Source organism: Aplidium turbinatum, chromosome 12 (genome assembly GCF_918807975.1).
Source record: "Aplidium turbinatum chromosome 12, kaAplTurb1.1, whole genome shotgun sequence".
Lineage (NCBI taxonomy): Eukaryota > Metazoa > Chordata > Ascidiacea > Aplousobranchia > Polyclinidae > Aplidium > Aplidium turbinatum.
The window spans coordinates 8,004,310-8,018,482 of record NC_137483.1 but is presented as its reverse complement, the minus strand read 5'-3'; the positions used below and the strand labels follow the sequence as shown (position 1 = coordinate 8,018,482).

At 37.5% G+C, this 14,173-nt stretch overlaps 1 protein-coding gene across 1 annotated transcript; it reads right to left on the bottom strand.

Moving 5' to 3' along the window:
- Positions 1 to 747: 747 nt before the first annotated feature.
- Positions 748 to 9,402, bottom strand: LOC145780549 (beta-1,3-galactosyltransferase 1-like). Its single transcript, XM_082592176.1, has 8 exons — positions 9,395 to 9,402; positions 6,123 to 6,308; positions 5,320 to 5,513; positions 4,886 to 4,996; positions 3,392 to 3,512; positions 2,495 to 2,581; positions 2,033 to 2,148; positions 748 to 1,457 (listed from the first exon to the last, which is right to left on the bottom strand). The coding sequence occupies exons 1-8, from the start codon at positions 9,400 to 9,402 to the stop codon at positions 1,312 to 1,314; spliced, it is 969 nt and encodes a 322-aa protein (XP_082448302.1). The 3' UTR covers positions 748 to 1,311.
- Between the last annotated feature and the right edge of the window lie 4,771 nt (positions 9,403 to 14,173).

Below are 14,173 nucleotides of genomic sequence, written 5' to 3'. Positions count from 1 at the left end.
CGGTGGAGCATAATTGCAGTTTAATGGAATAAACTTTAACTAATATTGATTGCTTGATTGATTGAATCTTTAACCTCGGACTGGGAAAGCTTCTTGAAGAGCTTAATCCTGGCAGTTTCGCATACTTGTAGAGGCTTTGAATCACTGACGCAGGCCCGGCCACCGAGATTGACAGAGTGAAGTTTCCGATTGTTAAAGTCTTGTTGCCGGGGAACTATTCCATCCATTAGATGCCGCTGAATGGAGAGCAGTCCTTAACGTGCGTTGCTCAAGCGCACAACCCGAGAGTCGAACCAGCGCCGCTTGATCTTGAAGCTTCTTCGTTCCAGAAGTGACGCGCTAACCAATATAAACAGGACTATAACATACCAAGCTGTTGAAAACTCGACAGGGAAAGCAAAATGTGGCATCCTTAGCTTATGAATACTCCAGCCAGAGATAGTCATCAAGCCACTGGTTACTTACTGTATTACTTTAGTAGACTTCGTTGAGTTAAATCTACATTATATTCTTGAAACATTGAATGACCCACTGCTGCATGCACTGTCACCACTTAAGAACCAAGCAAGAGCCAATCTCCTGAACAGCCGGTAACAATTGTTACGTGACAGGCAGCAGGCGAAGTACGTGAATAGAACCACAAAATCGTAATAATAACAGCAGCAAGAAGAGCAAGTTTAAAATAAAAGAGAAAGTTTTTACCCCCCTCCCCCCACCCCTTGCAACTTGAGTTGACTTCAGGTTGGGATCCAAATATTAAAAAAATAATAACAATATGTAATAATATAAAAAAATAAAAAAATGATGCCCGAAACATTGGGGGGCAGCTGCCCCGCCTGCCCCCCTCTGCCGGCGCCACTGCTTCTACCCAGGGTGCAGATGACTTGGTATAAAGAGAACAAGTTTTGGATCTCCCCTAATAAGTATCTCCTATGCCCATGTTTTGGATCTCCCATGAACATTCACGAAATAAAAATGTATACAAGTACGGTACTACGGTACATCTTTTTTTAATAAACTGTTTTACAGCTTTTGAACAACTTACAAGTCTGTTACTCTGTTGAATATAAGTTGCAACAACATTTGAAGAAGGCAATTGTCCCCTTTTTCTCTCTCTCTTTCTCCTGACTATGCCCTTGCATGTAGGCTACGTGCAGTATGAAAACAACTATGTGCTTTCGATTGGTGTCAAACCGACTTCTCTTTGAATGTTTTCCCAGTGCTCTCACATCTCGGACACACAGTAGAACCTTTCCAAGTCTTTTAAAAATTGTGAAGTATAGCGTAGAAATCCATTGCAGATAACGATTTTTAATTTCTTTTTTCTAGATCATTCCACGCTTCTTTCAATTTGTCATTTGTCGGTTTATTTTTGGGCCATCCCAAATGCTGGCAAAGCAGTTCTCCATTCGAAATTTTTATTGGCTGCAAATCACCGATTTTTTCGCGTAAAATCCCTGAAACAAAACAGAAAAACGTAAGCAAAAATTAGTTGGAAACACAGCTTCAACCTTGAAACATCAAACTTGTAGTCCACAGCAGCCAATGTCTATTTAAAAATGATAAATATGAATGCAATAGAGGTTACAGCTGACTGAGACCAGACTACATGTTGTAGGCAGTGCCGGTCTTTGGGGTGTGCAAACCGTGCGATCGCACAGGGCCCGCAATTTACTCAGAAAATGCAGTAATTTTTGTCATTTCCAATGGAAAAATAGAACCATTTCAGGCTACAGTAATATTCATACCCAGATTTTTGTTGAACATGCTCTCAGAATCTGGGAGAGGCCCTCCACACCCTCCGCCGCTGGGTGTCGCCTTCAGCGAACACGCAGTCAGGCTTCGCCCGCCGGCCGTCAAAACCTCCCTCTTTCCAAATACCTAGCTGCGCTACTGAATTAGATCATTGTCATTCGGGCCCGCAAAGCATATTCCGCACAGGGCCCGAAATACCCGAAGACCGGTACTGGTTGTAGGCTACTTTTTCCACTAGACTTTATTTCAAATGTTTGCCTCTCCAAACTAGTTTTACCAGTAAAAGTTACGTCTTCCAGATGTATGAGATGGGTATCCAATGACGTAAAGTATAAGTCATTGACAACTCGTTGTGACATCACAAAGCACCATCCAAGGCAAGACAATGGATACCTACGTATACATAATAAGACTAGCATTATAAAACGAAAGCAATATGTCAATTACAAAGAAGCAGAAAAAAATTCAAGCCATTAAACCTTCACTAGTTAAGAAAACTATTCAGCATGTTCCACATTAAAGTTAATGTCGCATTATTCCGAAGATGAGTTGGAAGTTTAGTTTTATTTGAATAAGACCTTTCGGATAATTCTACTTTTAATGTGAAACGGGCTGCAAAGATTTGTTAGAGAGTAAGAATGTTATAGTAATAAGTATAGGCTATCAACAAACCACAAATCTTGATAAGAGAAAAGAATGTACTTTTGACGCAACACTGTGAGCACTAACTGATCCTTACTGGTTCCCTTTGTAGTCGTCACGTGACATTTCCCACTTGCCCTCTCTCCTCACTTTGGGCATGAAGATTTTTCCACAATGAAGTGACCTAAACAAGAAATGGTTGGTTGGATGGGCTTAAGTTAAGCCGAAAACGTTTGAATGTTGAACTATTTGTAAATATGTAATATACTGTCGTAATGCTCAACCCTGTGTTATTGTTGTGTCTTGCCTGTATTTGAATCTTTATCCTCGGACTGACAAAGCCTTGATTGGTTATTCCTGGTAGTTTCGCATACTTGTAGAGGCCCTTGACGCAGGGCCGGTTACCGCGATTGGCAGAGTGAAGTTTCCGATTGTTAAATTATTGTAGCCGAGGAATCATTCCATTCACAAGGTGCCGCTGAATGGAGAACAGTACTGAATATGCGTTGCTCAAACGCACACCCCAAGAGTCGAACTTCAGCCGCGTGATCTTGAGCCGGGCGTGTAACCACTGAGCTAACGGGACGGACAAACAATTTATCAAATAGTTTACTAATGTACAATCAATATTGACCCAGAAAATCGTTTATTTCTCCACGTTCAACGCAAAAATAAACCTAATAGCTGAATGGATGGTTTGTAGAGTAAACTCATGCGCGCAAGTAGGATACTGACTCTGAATGGCTTCGTGACCGAGCGGTGAAAGCATTTTCTGAGGCTCAAAAGGTCGTTGGTTCGATATCCATTAAGAACACAAGTTTGTAAGACTCTCAATGACATTGTTCAAAAATTAAAAATACTCAGTGGACAGGTAAGTTGATTTTCTTTTTATTCCGCCCTCTAAGTATAAATCTTCACCACTCCATGCATCAGCCTGGATAAAAAAATTAAACTCTTTTTGCTCCATTGTTGCTGAATAAAATAACAGTCGTACCTTTCCGCAGATTGACTTAGTAAATGCTTCACGATTCCCTTGACATCAGAAAACACGTCATCATCAATATGCATGACGTATCGAGCGTTTGGGCAAAAATACGTCACCCATTTCAATTGTCCTGATAGCAAAAACGTAATATGTAAGTGGAACTTAAGCTATAATTAATGCGAGGCTTTTTTCGTTCTATTCTGATTTTGACAAAAAACTGGTACCTTTGTACAAAAAAAGTTAGGCTATAGATATTGCTCTTATCAGAGAGTCTGAGATCAACGGATGCAAACGCAAGAAAGCTAAGTTATATTCTTTTAGGTTCGTCAGGGATCTATTCAAGACATAGCAGCCTTCTTTCTATGAATCTTTGGTTTTAGAGCGTCGGCCAAACTCTTGCACCACAAACCTCCACGATCGACACCACACTATGGCTATCCTTATGGAACCTATCAAACTTTAAGTGAACTTATAGAAAAGTTTTTTTGTTTTAATTGTGGGCGTTATATTATGACGACAGTGCTCGTAGTAAAACACACAGGTCTGAAATAAAAATTTTGATTTTTTTTTTCTTGAAAGATATTGCAAAGATCACTGTGATTTGAAAGTCGAACAAATTTATGCAGTTGTCCGTTAACAATTTCTTTTTCTGGAAATTGCTTCAGTTTGTCAGTCTCAAAAGATACAAAACTACAGTTTTGATAATGAAGTCGAACTTTCGTTTAGTTAGATCAGGGGTCACCAAACTTTTTTCTCTGAGGGCCGGATTGCTGCAAGATTAACAGCTGCGGGCCGGATGTAAATTGCGAAAAGATATACAACTATTTAGAATCACCATTGACTTGAATTGAGCACAATAAATAACAAAGTCAGCGGTGGAATAGCAAAGTTGTGATGAAAATCGAAAGGTTGCTAGAAAAGTTATCCCCTGCTGTGATACACTACACTTACAGGGTTGAAAAAACATTACATTTTTCCAAATTTGGCCAAGGCTGTCCCCATTTGTGGTGGCCTAATGATAAACAGCAACGTCAGTCCTTTACAAAAAGTCTGGTAACTTTTTTCCTTAACAGTTGTAGTGCAGATGTTATTTCCGCAGCACGTGGCGGGCCTGATGAAATCAGTTTGCGGGCCAGTTCCGGCCCGCGGGCCGTAGTTTTGTGACCCCTGGGTTAGATTAAAACCCTGCTTTATTCATGTGTTTATATATGTTGATTATTCTACGGCTATACACATAGTTGATTTCAAGATTTATTGTGTTAATATATAGTTAGATTAATTGCTCCCATCTATGCATTTTTTTTCTACAAAATTGTTATGTTTGATGCACTTTTGATATTCTTTATTATGATAAGTAGGCTAGTCTCCTTAGAACTTCAGAACAAAGTTGCTACGGTTCCTTGAGTTTTAAGTGTAAGATTTTTATAATTCTCTAGAAAGCTCTCCATGAATAATCTAGAATAATCTCCTGTTTAGAACTTCAGAAAAAAGTTGCTACCGTACCTTGAGTTTTAAGTGTAAGATTTTTATAACTCTCTAGAAAGCTCTCCATCACTATGTCTTCATAATCTTCATATTCTTGCAGAAGCTTTTTTCTCGACTTTTGATCGTCAGCTGAAAATGTGACAAAAAGCATATTAACATGTAAAATTGTAGCCTATATGGCAAAACTTCGTGAGCTTTATTTCATGTAGGTGTAGCAACGCATAACAAACTAGTCAGTAATAGCAAAACAAGACAACACATGATTTTGCATTCTGCTATTGTCATTTAACATAAAAATATAAAAAAGTAAACTAAGCGTTTGCTACTTGACGGCATCCATGGAATCTTCATGCCTTTCAGAGTTGCCAGGGTTTCCAGGTAATCTTACAAGATTTCAGACAGCATTGAAAAGGAAAATGCAAATGAAATGGGATTTCAAGTAGTTCACTCACCAACAAAAAACACATATTTAACAACTTTTCCAAATGGCAATCGAACAGAAGCCCATGTTTGGCGGATTAACTTCCTTCTTTCGAACTCCCAACTGGCACTTGCAACTGTTACTAAAAGATAAATTTCTTCAAGACTCTCAACAAATGTACGTGCTGTGTTTGACGTGCAAGTTCGATGAGGATTCAACAGCCACCTAAAATACAAACAATCTCTTTCTCTCTTTCGAGGTAGTCTAATGTTTTGTAGTTTCCAGGCATAACAGTTCAGTTCTACACTTTGTAGTTAAAAATTTGAATTCATTAAACAAAAAGATAATTTTTGCATCTATCTTGAAGTAGCCACATGCTTTGAATGAGCGTCAAACCAACCTCCTTTCGTGTCCCGCTGACGCATTCGACATTTGGTCACACAGCCCACAGAAAATAATCGTTATAATAGAAATTATTTGAGTTCTTCATGACACAAGATAACCTAGGAAGAGAAATAGACCAAAATAGAAAGCAAAAATGACATTTCCTTGAATAATGCAACTATAACATGAGATAGTTTAACTAATCTTTATGTAAAACTTTACATTTTTTTTCCATTGAAAACTTTTTTGTTCTATCTAGAACCAGGCATACTCTCGTTGGTTTCAAGATTGGTTTAAATGGAGGAAAAGACAAGGAAGCCAATCTTTGTATTCACCTTGGAGTGTGCCATGATGTATCCTCTCAAACACAGACACTCTCTTCTAGAGTCGTACCAATTGGCTTTCATCGCTCGGCTATGCAGCCGACTATGACAACAAAAACTGACTTACTCGTAGTTGTGCTTGGAGATGTTGGATTGCTTTCGAAAAAATTTAAGCGGAATAACTGATCCCTTTTTCTTTTTGTTTTCGAAAACCGGACGCTGCGGCAACGGATAAATTCCGTCACGAGTGATGTATTTTACGTGTGCTACAATTCCGACTTCAACAAACTTTGAATTCAATTTCACATTTTGTCTGCGCGAAAAACATGAGGTCTCTCAATATCCTTTTCAATATCCAATAGACCTATAAAGGCCTAAAAGATCTAAAACATAGAAATACAAGTCAGTTTTAGCTTTCCGATAAATAAGCTACTGTAGTAAACTTAAAAAATTCGGACTTAGAATTTTATATAGCCTACGTCTATAAGCCAGCTTGTCCTGATTTAATTAAAAGAATTTCGTTTTGGGCTATTTTCAAGTTTCATAAATTTTCTAGTTTGGCCTGACAATTTTAGGTTTTTGGCTTAAAGTGTCAAGCCCAATTACAAGTAGCTTATAATTATTATTATTATTTATTTGTGTCAGACAAGGTTGTCCATATTAAAACCAAAACACAAAAAGACAAGACGTAAGGAGTCACTTGGATGACATGTGCAACTTAAAATATGTCGTTTTATAGAAAGCGTCTGAGGACATTAATGCTATGATAAGAGAATTGAAAGATTTGTAACAACGTTGCACAAAGGCATAAACTGTTTTCCGCAATAGAGCATCAAAAGTTATAACATTTGCATTAACTTGACGTTCACGTGCACTAGTAAAGCGAGGCATATTGTGTAGAATTGGAAATGAGTCACTATAGCAGGGGTTCTTAAACTTTTTTTAACGCGGACCCCTTAAAACAAAAGTTTAGTTGGCTTGGGCTCCCTTTGTGGCAATAAAATTAAATTGAATTGGTACCAAATTTATGTTTTATAAAATTTAAGAAATAGCGAATGCAGATTGTTTTTCAATATCTTCGATTTAATTTAATGAAGGAAGCTGCTGTTTGTCTTCAACAAGAACATGAAATTGTGGCTTCGCCTTTGATTGGACAACAGCAACACGCATGTCATCCTTTGCATCCAACCGGACCCGTCTCTTTGTTTTGATACTTACCAAGGATGAAAATCCTGACTCACATAAATATGTAGTCGCAAAAAGGATTATAGCAGCCATGGCTCTCTTTACCAAAAGAGGATATGCTTGCATCAATGAACTCCAAAAATCGCCAATACTTTTCGAATTGAAAGACAATTTTAATGAATAACGTAATAAACGTACGTAACAAAAAAAAACAGTACCGGTAGGCTACAATACGATAACAATTATCCGGAAAAGCCAAATTAGAAATCATCAGCGTTGTTTGAAATTAATCTCCTTTCTGTTGAAAACTGTATTCCATTTTTGAAATTATACACTAAGATTTCCATTTGGCCTTCATGGACCCCCTAAAACTAGTCTGCGTACCCCTTGGGGGTCCATGGACCCCAGTTTAAGAACCCCTGCACTATAGGCAATTCTAATCCGATTGATCGAACAACGGCGATAATTGTGCCAAAGTTGACAAGCATAAAAAGATGTACAGTAAGAGCGAAACAACACATTTTTTACTTTTCGTGAACATTTGCTATATTTATTTTTTAATTTATTTACAGTACAATAAAGAGATTTAACTTGTCGCAGTATGTCCTTGTCATCCGATTATGAGGACGTAGTCATCTGATAATGAATCTGTGGTAGCTAACGTTAGCTAGAATTAAATCTAATGCATCCAATAGCACATTTAGGCTGCTGTAGAATTTGTTTTTGTTTGGGAGTGGGCACCAGAGCATAAAAATGAACAACGATTCTAATCAAAATGAGCCATGAGAAATTTGAGCTATGAAAAAATGCCTTCCTCGATAATTTTGCAAGTAGCCTATATTCATTTCTTTAATAATTTCTTTTCTGAAGAAGCATCTTGTTATTTTTACAAGTTTATGTTTGTTTCAAATGTTTTTCACAGTAGATTTCATTGGTTAATTTAGTTTTCACTTGTTTGTGCTTTTTGCGATACTGAAGAAGTCGTCTTTACGCTGGCGTAAGCTTTATCAATGAATTATACAATTTTCCGAACCTGATTTACTTATTGTTTTGAGTTGCCAAGATGATAGATCTATTTACACATTTTGTTGTAGGCTACAGGCTGGAGTGGTAAGCTTAGGTCAGTGCTCTTCAACCTTTTTGTCTGTGGTACACCTTTTTTCAATTTTTAATAACTTCGTATACCTCACAAATAGCAATGTTTAATTGTGCATAGGAAGTAAAAAAAAACTAATAAATAATTAATTGTTTGTTAAAGTGATCATAGTAGTCTTGAACTGGGCACAAGAAACTACGCATGCAAAAGTGCAAAAAACGTCAAAATTGAAGTTGATTAATGGCTAGCTTGTTGCATTGTTTCGGCAAGTTGGACAAAACGTGGTGTTAGCTCTTTCTCTATTCCTTCCCGCATTAAAGAATCAATGTCAAGTATTTTGATTTAAATCAGTCCGTAGTTCCAATAATTCCTCATCCTCAGTTGATTCGTCATTAAATGGTTGGATAATCCACGAGTTTGCATCCAAACATTGTTCGTTATCTTCACGAAAATACGTACTCAAATTGTCGGCAAGTAATTTCAGGTGTCCAACAATAAAGGCAGACAAGTTATCTTCAGTACAAACGTCCTCAAACTCACAGCTAGACTCTTTCATGTATTGACTTAATACAGGAAAGTCATTGAAGTTCCTCGACAAAGCATTCTCTTTCCAGAGTGCAATTTTCATCTTCAGCGCATTGATTTTGCTAGTTGACCGAAATATATCACCCACTCTCCCCTGAAGACTGATGTTCACTTGGTTCAAACGATCAAAAATCGACGCCAAGTATGCCAGTTTTGCAATCCAGAATATGTCACGAAACTTGGAAGGCCTTGGGTTTCCGTGTTCAATGTAAAATGCCCTTAATTATTCGCAAAGTTCAAACACATGGTAAAGAACTTTCCCTCGCGATAGCCACCGTACCTCTGTTGTGTCTTCCACTATCACAGATCTAAGCTGTATACCCTTCGTATACCCTTCTCCAGCTGTATACCCTAGTTTTGATCTGGTATACACTTGGGTATACAGTATACCCGGTTGAAGAGCGCTGGCTTAGGTCTATTGTACAACGTATCCCACATAAGAAATCACGCTCCGGCATAAATCGATGAATTAACTAATAAAAAAACTATATAAAATTAAAGAATTAGGTTAATATTTGCTCATTTTACCTTACCTTCCCATCTTTATAATTACGATCATAATTCCAAACGGAATCAGCACTGCACAAATCATACGAAAACATCTTTTCAACTGCATTTCAATATTGTAGGCTATAGTCTGTACAAATCTTTTTACTTCTTTTAAGACTTGCTGCTATTGTACATAGTTCACTTCTGATGCTATTACTGTGGGAATCATATTTAAAGAAAGCAGGTTTGGCCTTAAGTTTCAAGCTTACTTTTACACAAGTTCGACTTTACAGCACAACGTTGGCATGTGACCACGCCATTGATATAAGCAAATTAATAACATACAAGCTATCCGCACTTATGGCCACTTTCTGATGTGAAGTTAGCTAACGTAGGTACGTTGCAAAAACATTTACAAATGTTACTCTGAAAGAAACAAACTATGATTTTTCATCTTTTACTGGATTGATATAACATACGCTAAAATTATCTTTAATAGAAAATTGTGAAAAATTATATTTGTCTCAAGCAGTTCCTAAGCTTTATTGTGTTTACAGGCTGCCACGTTCTGTGATTTAGCTTCGGGCGAACTATAGTTCGAAATAATGTTGCACTATTGACAGGTCATATCGAGTGGATTTTTATCGAACTTTTTATGAAAGGAACTTTTTCTCCAAAACGTAAATTACGGTTTACGGAAAAAGTAATAGCTAGGTTGACGTGACGTATAACAGAGGAGAGTATTTCAACCGAAACTTAGGCTCTCCAGTTTAATTTAGTCGTCTTCCTTTGTTTACACTTCCGGCACAGACAATATGGAAAAATTAACCTTTTAGCGAAGTATAGGCGTACGTGGCAAACGCATTCACTTGTTCTTTCGGAATTGCAGGCAATTTTTGCAACAAAAAACAAATACTTCAACCTGTTTTTGGGACAAAGATTAATTCTAACGATAATTTCTGCTATTAAACCTTGTCCAAGACAGGAAAGCAGCCTCTTCCTTTTTTTGTCGTATGCAGGCTTACGCCCGGTAGATAAAAATTTAGATGATGTAGAGGGAAAAGCAAGGAAGCCAACCTTAGAAGTCCCTTCCTGGCAACCTCAATTAAAAAAAACAAAAAAACTTTGATGCTAGACAAAAATAAGGCAGTTGCATCAGAAATGTAGTCACTGGTTCGTTTCAGCCATGTGTATATTCAGGCCCCAGTGATACCTGTGGTCATGTGAATGCTTACCGTTCCCCAAACGGCGAATGCTGCCGTTTTTACACGTCGCATGACGTTGAAACGATGTAAAAACTGCAACTTTTGCTGATTGAGACTTGTACACCATACCTCTCTCAATTTCAGTGTACAAACTTTGTGCACAATCAGATGTTTTTATTACAATTACGACTGAAGTCACAAAATTTAATAACTTATCATAAATAGAGTTAACGATGTCGTCACATAAGCATAGAGCAACACTTACGATTTTTCCAAGCAAAAAATTAGTCATTTTTGGTGTAAAAATGAGTGTGTGGACGTCGTCTCAACGCAAACTTTGGACAAACGCTGACATTTAGCTGAAACATCACGAAACATTAGACCACGTTGTAACCTACGTAGCTTATACACTACAGGCTAGGCTACTTTGTATTGATAAGACACTTAAAGACATTGAGGCGGTCATATGTCACAATGATAGCCCACATTGCTTTCACATAGCCTACACTAAATGTAAAATGTTGGTATAACTCTGTGGTATACACACAGGTTGCAGGTATAACTCTGTGGTATAACCTATGACCATAGGCTTACCACCCAACATATGACGCAGTAAGAATGTCAAATAATGATGGTTAGTTTCAACCGATTGCCTGCTTACTTTGCTATTGGTGATCTTGCTTATCTTCATGATCTATCTAACTGTCTCGATTCGTTGTCAATCGCTTGATTGCAAAAACAATTACTTGGGCTGACCGATAGGAAGTTGACAACTTTGTAACTGTTGTAACTTACACAGGTTCTGTTTGTCAATTTCACTATACTGACACAATTTTACTAATTCTTATCTTTTGACTAGTTTCTGTCAAAGAATTTTGACACAAAAAATTGTTTCCGATATGAGAACCATTTCAATTCAATTTATTTTTCTTTGTCGGAAAAAAACAGCAATGATAAAGTTACCAATAGTTTACGGGAACAAACCAACAAAAGGAAACGGCGGCAAAACCACAGAAGTTTATAACGTGCATGCGATGTAAATTTAAAGCATACGTCGATGAAAGTAAAGTTAAGCACGGCCACCAAACCAAACAGTTTAAAATAGATGAATTAGTTGAAAGAATCAGTAGGCTCCACATACCTAAAGCAACTAGAGGTGTGGCAGTTGATGAAGCCATGCGGGGACGACTGAATCTCACAACCAATATAAAAAAAAGAAAAATCAAAAACACTAGCATTTAATAAACGTACGGTGAGCTTATTATACAAAAAACTATATAAGCCTACAGTGTTTCGTTTGTAAATAAAATGAACTTTTCGCAGCAACGACAGTGGTGTTGTTTTAAAACAGGAATCGATAACTGATGGGTTCAGGAATATACACTAATTATTATTTGAACATTATATTATAGTGATGATCAATTAAAATGGTCTTGATGGCATGCGGGTGACTTCGGTATCGGAGAGGGATGGACTTTCTTGGCGTTTTTCAAATAAATTTCCAACCAAACCGCTGGAGAGTGATGCAGCTTCATTGTTGTAATACCGTATTCTTTACAAACAAATCTATACAACAAAGTAACGAGAGTCAAAAGGTTCTTTGAATAAGTACAATATACGTAGTTCGGTTAATTAAAGGGCTAAAGGCGTATTGCGTTAGTAACATATTAGCATGTAGGCTAATAGTAGCCTATTGAAATTAAATAATTTTAGGTGGTGGTGGCAGACGCACGACAGTGACCGTGATTGTTGTAATAAACAACCACAAGGCTACATATAGCCCAGTGATTCCCAACACATGGGTCGCCACTCGCCACCTAAAGTTGGGTCGCCTGATTATTTTTTTGGGTCGCTTGTTTTTCAGGCATATTGTATCTTCGACGAAAAAATAACAATAAAAAAAATTTAAAACGTGAAGAGATCGATCTCAAAACTGGAAAATATAAACACAAGTCATGAAGCGTTTTATGTCGAGACATCAGAAAGCTTTGTAGCATGATCGTAGTGCATGAAGTTTTACCAGTTTTCGTTTTTATTATTGTTAATATTATTATTAAATGTAAACCCAACAAAAATTTCAGTCTCAAACATAAATTAACTTGCCAAAATTACGGGATATACATTGTAACGTGCACTATGTGTCACGAACACTATGTAGGACAAACCATGACAAATTTTTCCACACGTTGGGCCACACATAGTCTGATGTGGTAAAACGCATCAAAAACAAAGTCCCAAGTGCTGTATGGACTCATTGCTTTCTTCACAGTGAGGTCTTTGCTACAAAAAAGCTGTCTCAAGAGCTGCACGAAGTGTTGAATGATGTGAAGTGTGTAAACTTCATCACAGCAAGTCCACTAAATCGGCGTTTGTTTTCGTCTTTGTACACTGACATGGATTCTGATTAATCTCAAGCATTGCTGCTGCACACAGAAGTGCGATGGTTGTCACGAGGTCGTGTCCTGAATCGAGTTTTTAATTTGTGGGAGGAGATTGCTATCTTCCTGAAGCAAAAGAACTGTGTGAGATTAGCCGAGAAGTTTTTGCAAGAATATTTCAACGCAAAAGTTGCTCACCTTGCCGATATATTTGACTCTCTGAATTCTCTAAATTTACCTATGCAAGGCAACGGTTTAGCGGTGATTGATTGCGCCGCCAAAGTTTCTGCTTACTACAAAAAACTCATATTCTGGAAATGTTATGTCACCAGAGATGAGTAGGCTACGATGTATTTCCTCAGCTAACGCAATATATTTGTGGCAAGGAAGTTGATATTAAGCAAACCATAATTGGACACCTGGAACAGTTTGCCAAAAAGTTTGTGCACTACGGTACTATGGAGAATCTCTAACACTTAGGCTAATAGCCAAAATGATTGGATAATTGATCCATTTGTTGGAAAAGATCTGCCTCAACTTCCCATCCATGTTGCAGAACAGTTTATGAACATAACGACAAAAGCAGCAAATCGTATTTCTTTTGCGTCCTTCAAAGACAAAGACCCCAAAGATTCTGCAAACATCCACTTTTGGGCTTCCATGTAGGCTACAAAGTGTATCCCACAGTTTCACGTTTAGTGATTCAAAAACAGATTCCATTTACAACAACTTGGCTTTGTGAGACTGCATTTAGCGCCATGTGTGTACTGTGTAGGCCTATTGAAAACTAAACAGCGAAACCGGCTGGAAGTTAAAGCCGACAAGTGGCTAAGCAAAATAACGCCTCGATTTCAAAAACTCACTGACAGCAAGCCAGCACAGCTATCTCATTAGTGATTTGATAAACATATTATTTTCGGAAAAAGTTACTGCTTTTGTAGTGCTGTTTGTTTGCCACGCCATCTTGTATGGCTTTTAAAATACTACGACAATTTGTTTGGGTTGCAAGATTTTACCGAACTGAATTTTTTTTTTAAATGGGTCGCCTTAAAAACGAGTTGGGAACCACTGATAGGCCTATAGCCTGCTGCAGACTTTTTTTTGCATTAAAACAATGAAGAAGAGAAACCTTTTCTGATTGATTTTCTAAAAGCAGTGAACCACGTTTATCAAACCATTTATTACTAAAGCAGAAAAGCATCGCAAAACATATGATAGCTAATAGCTATGTCCGAACATT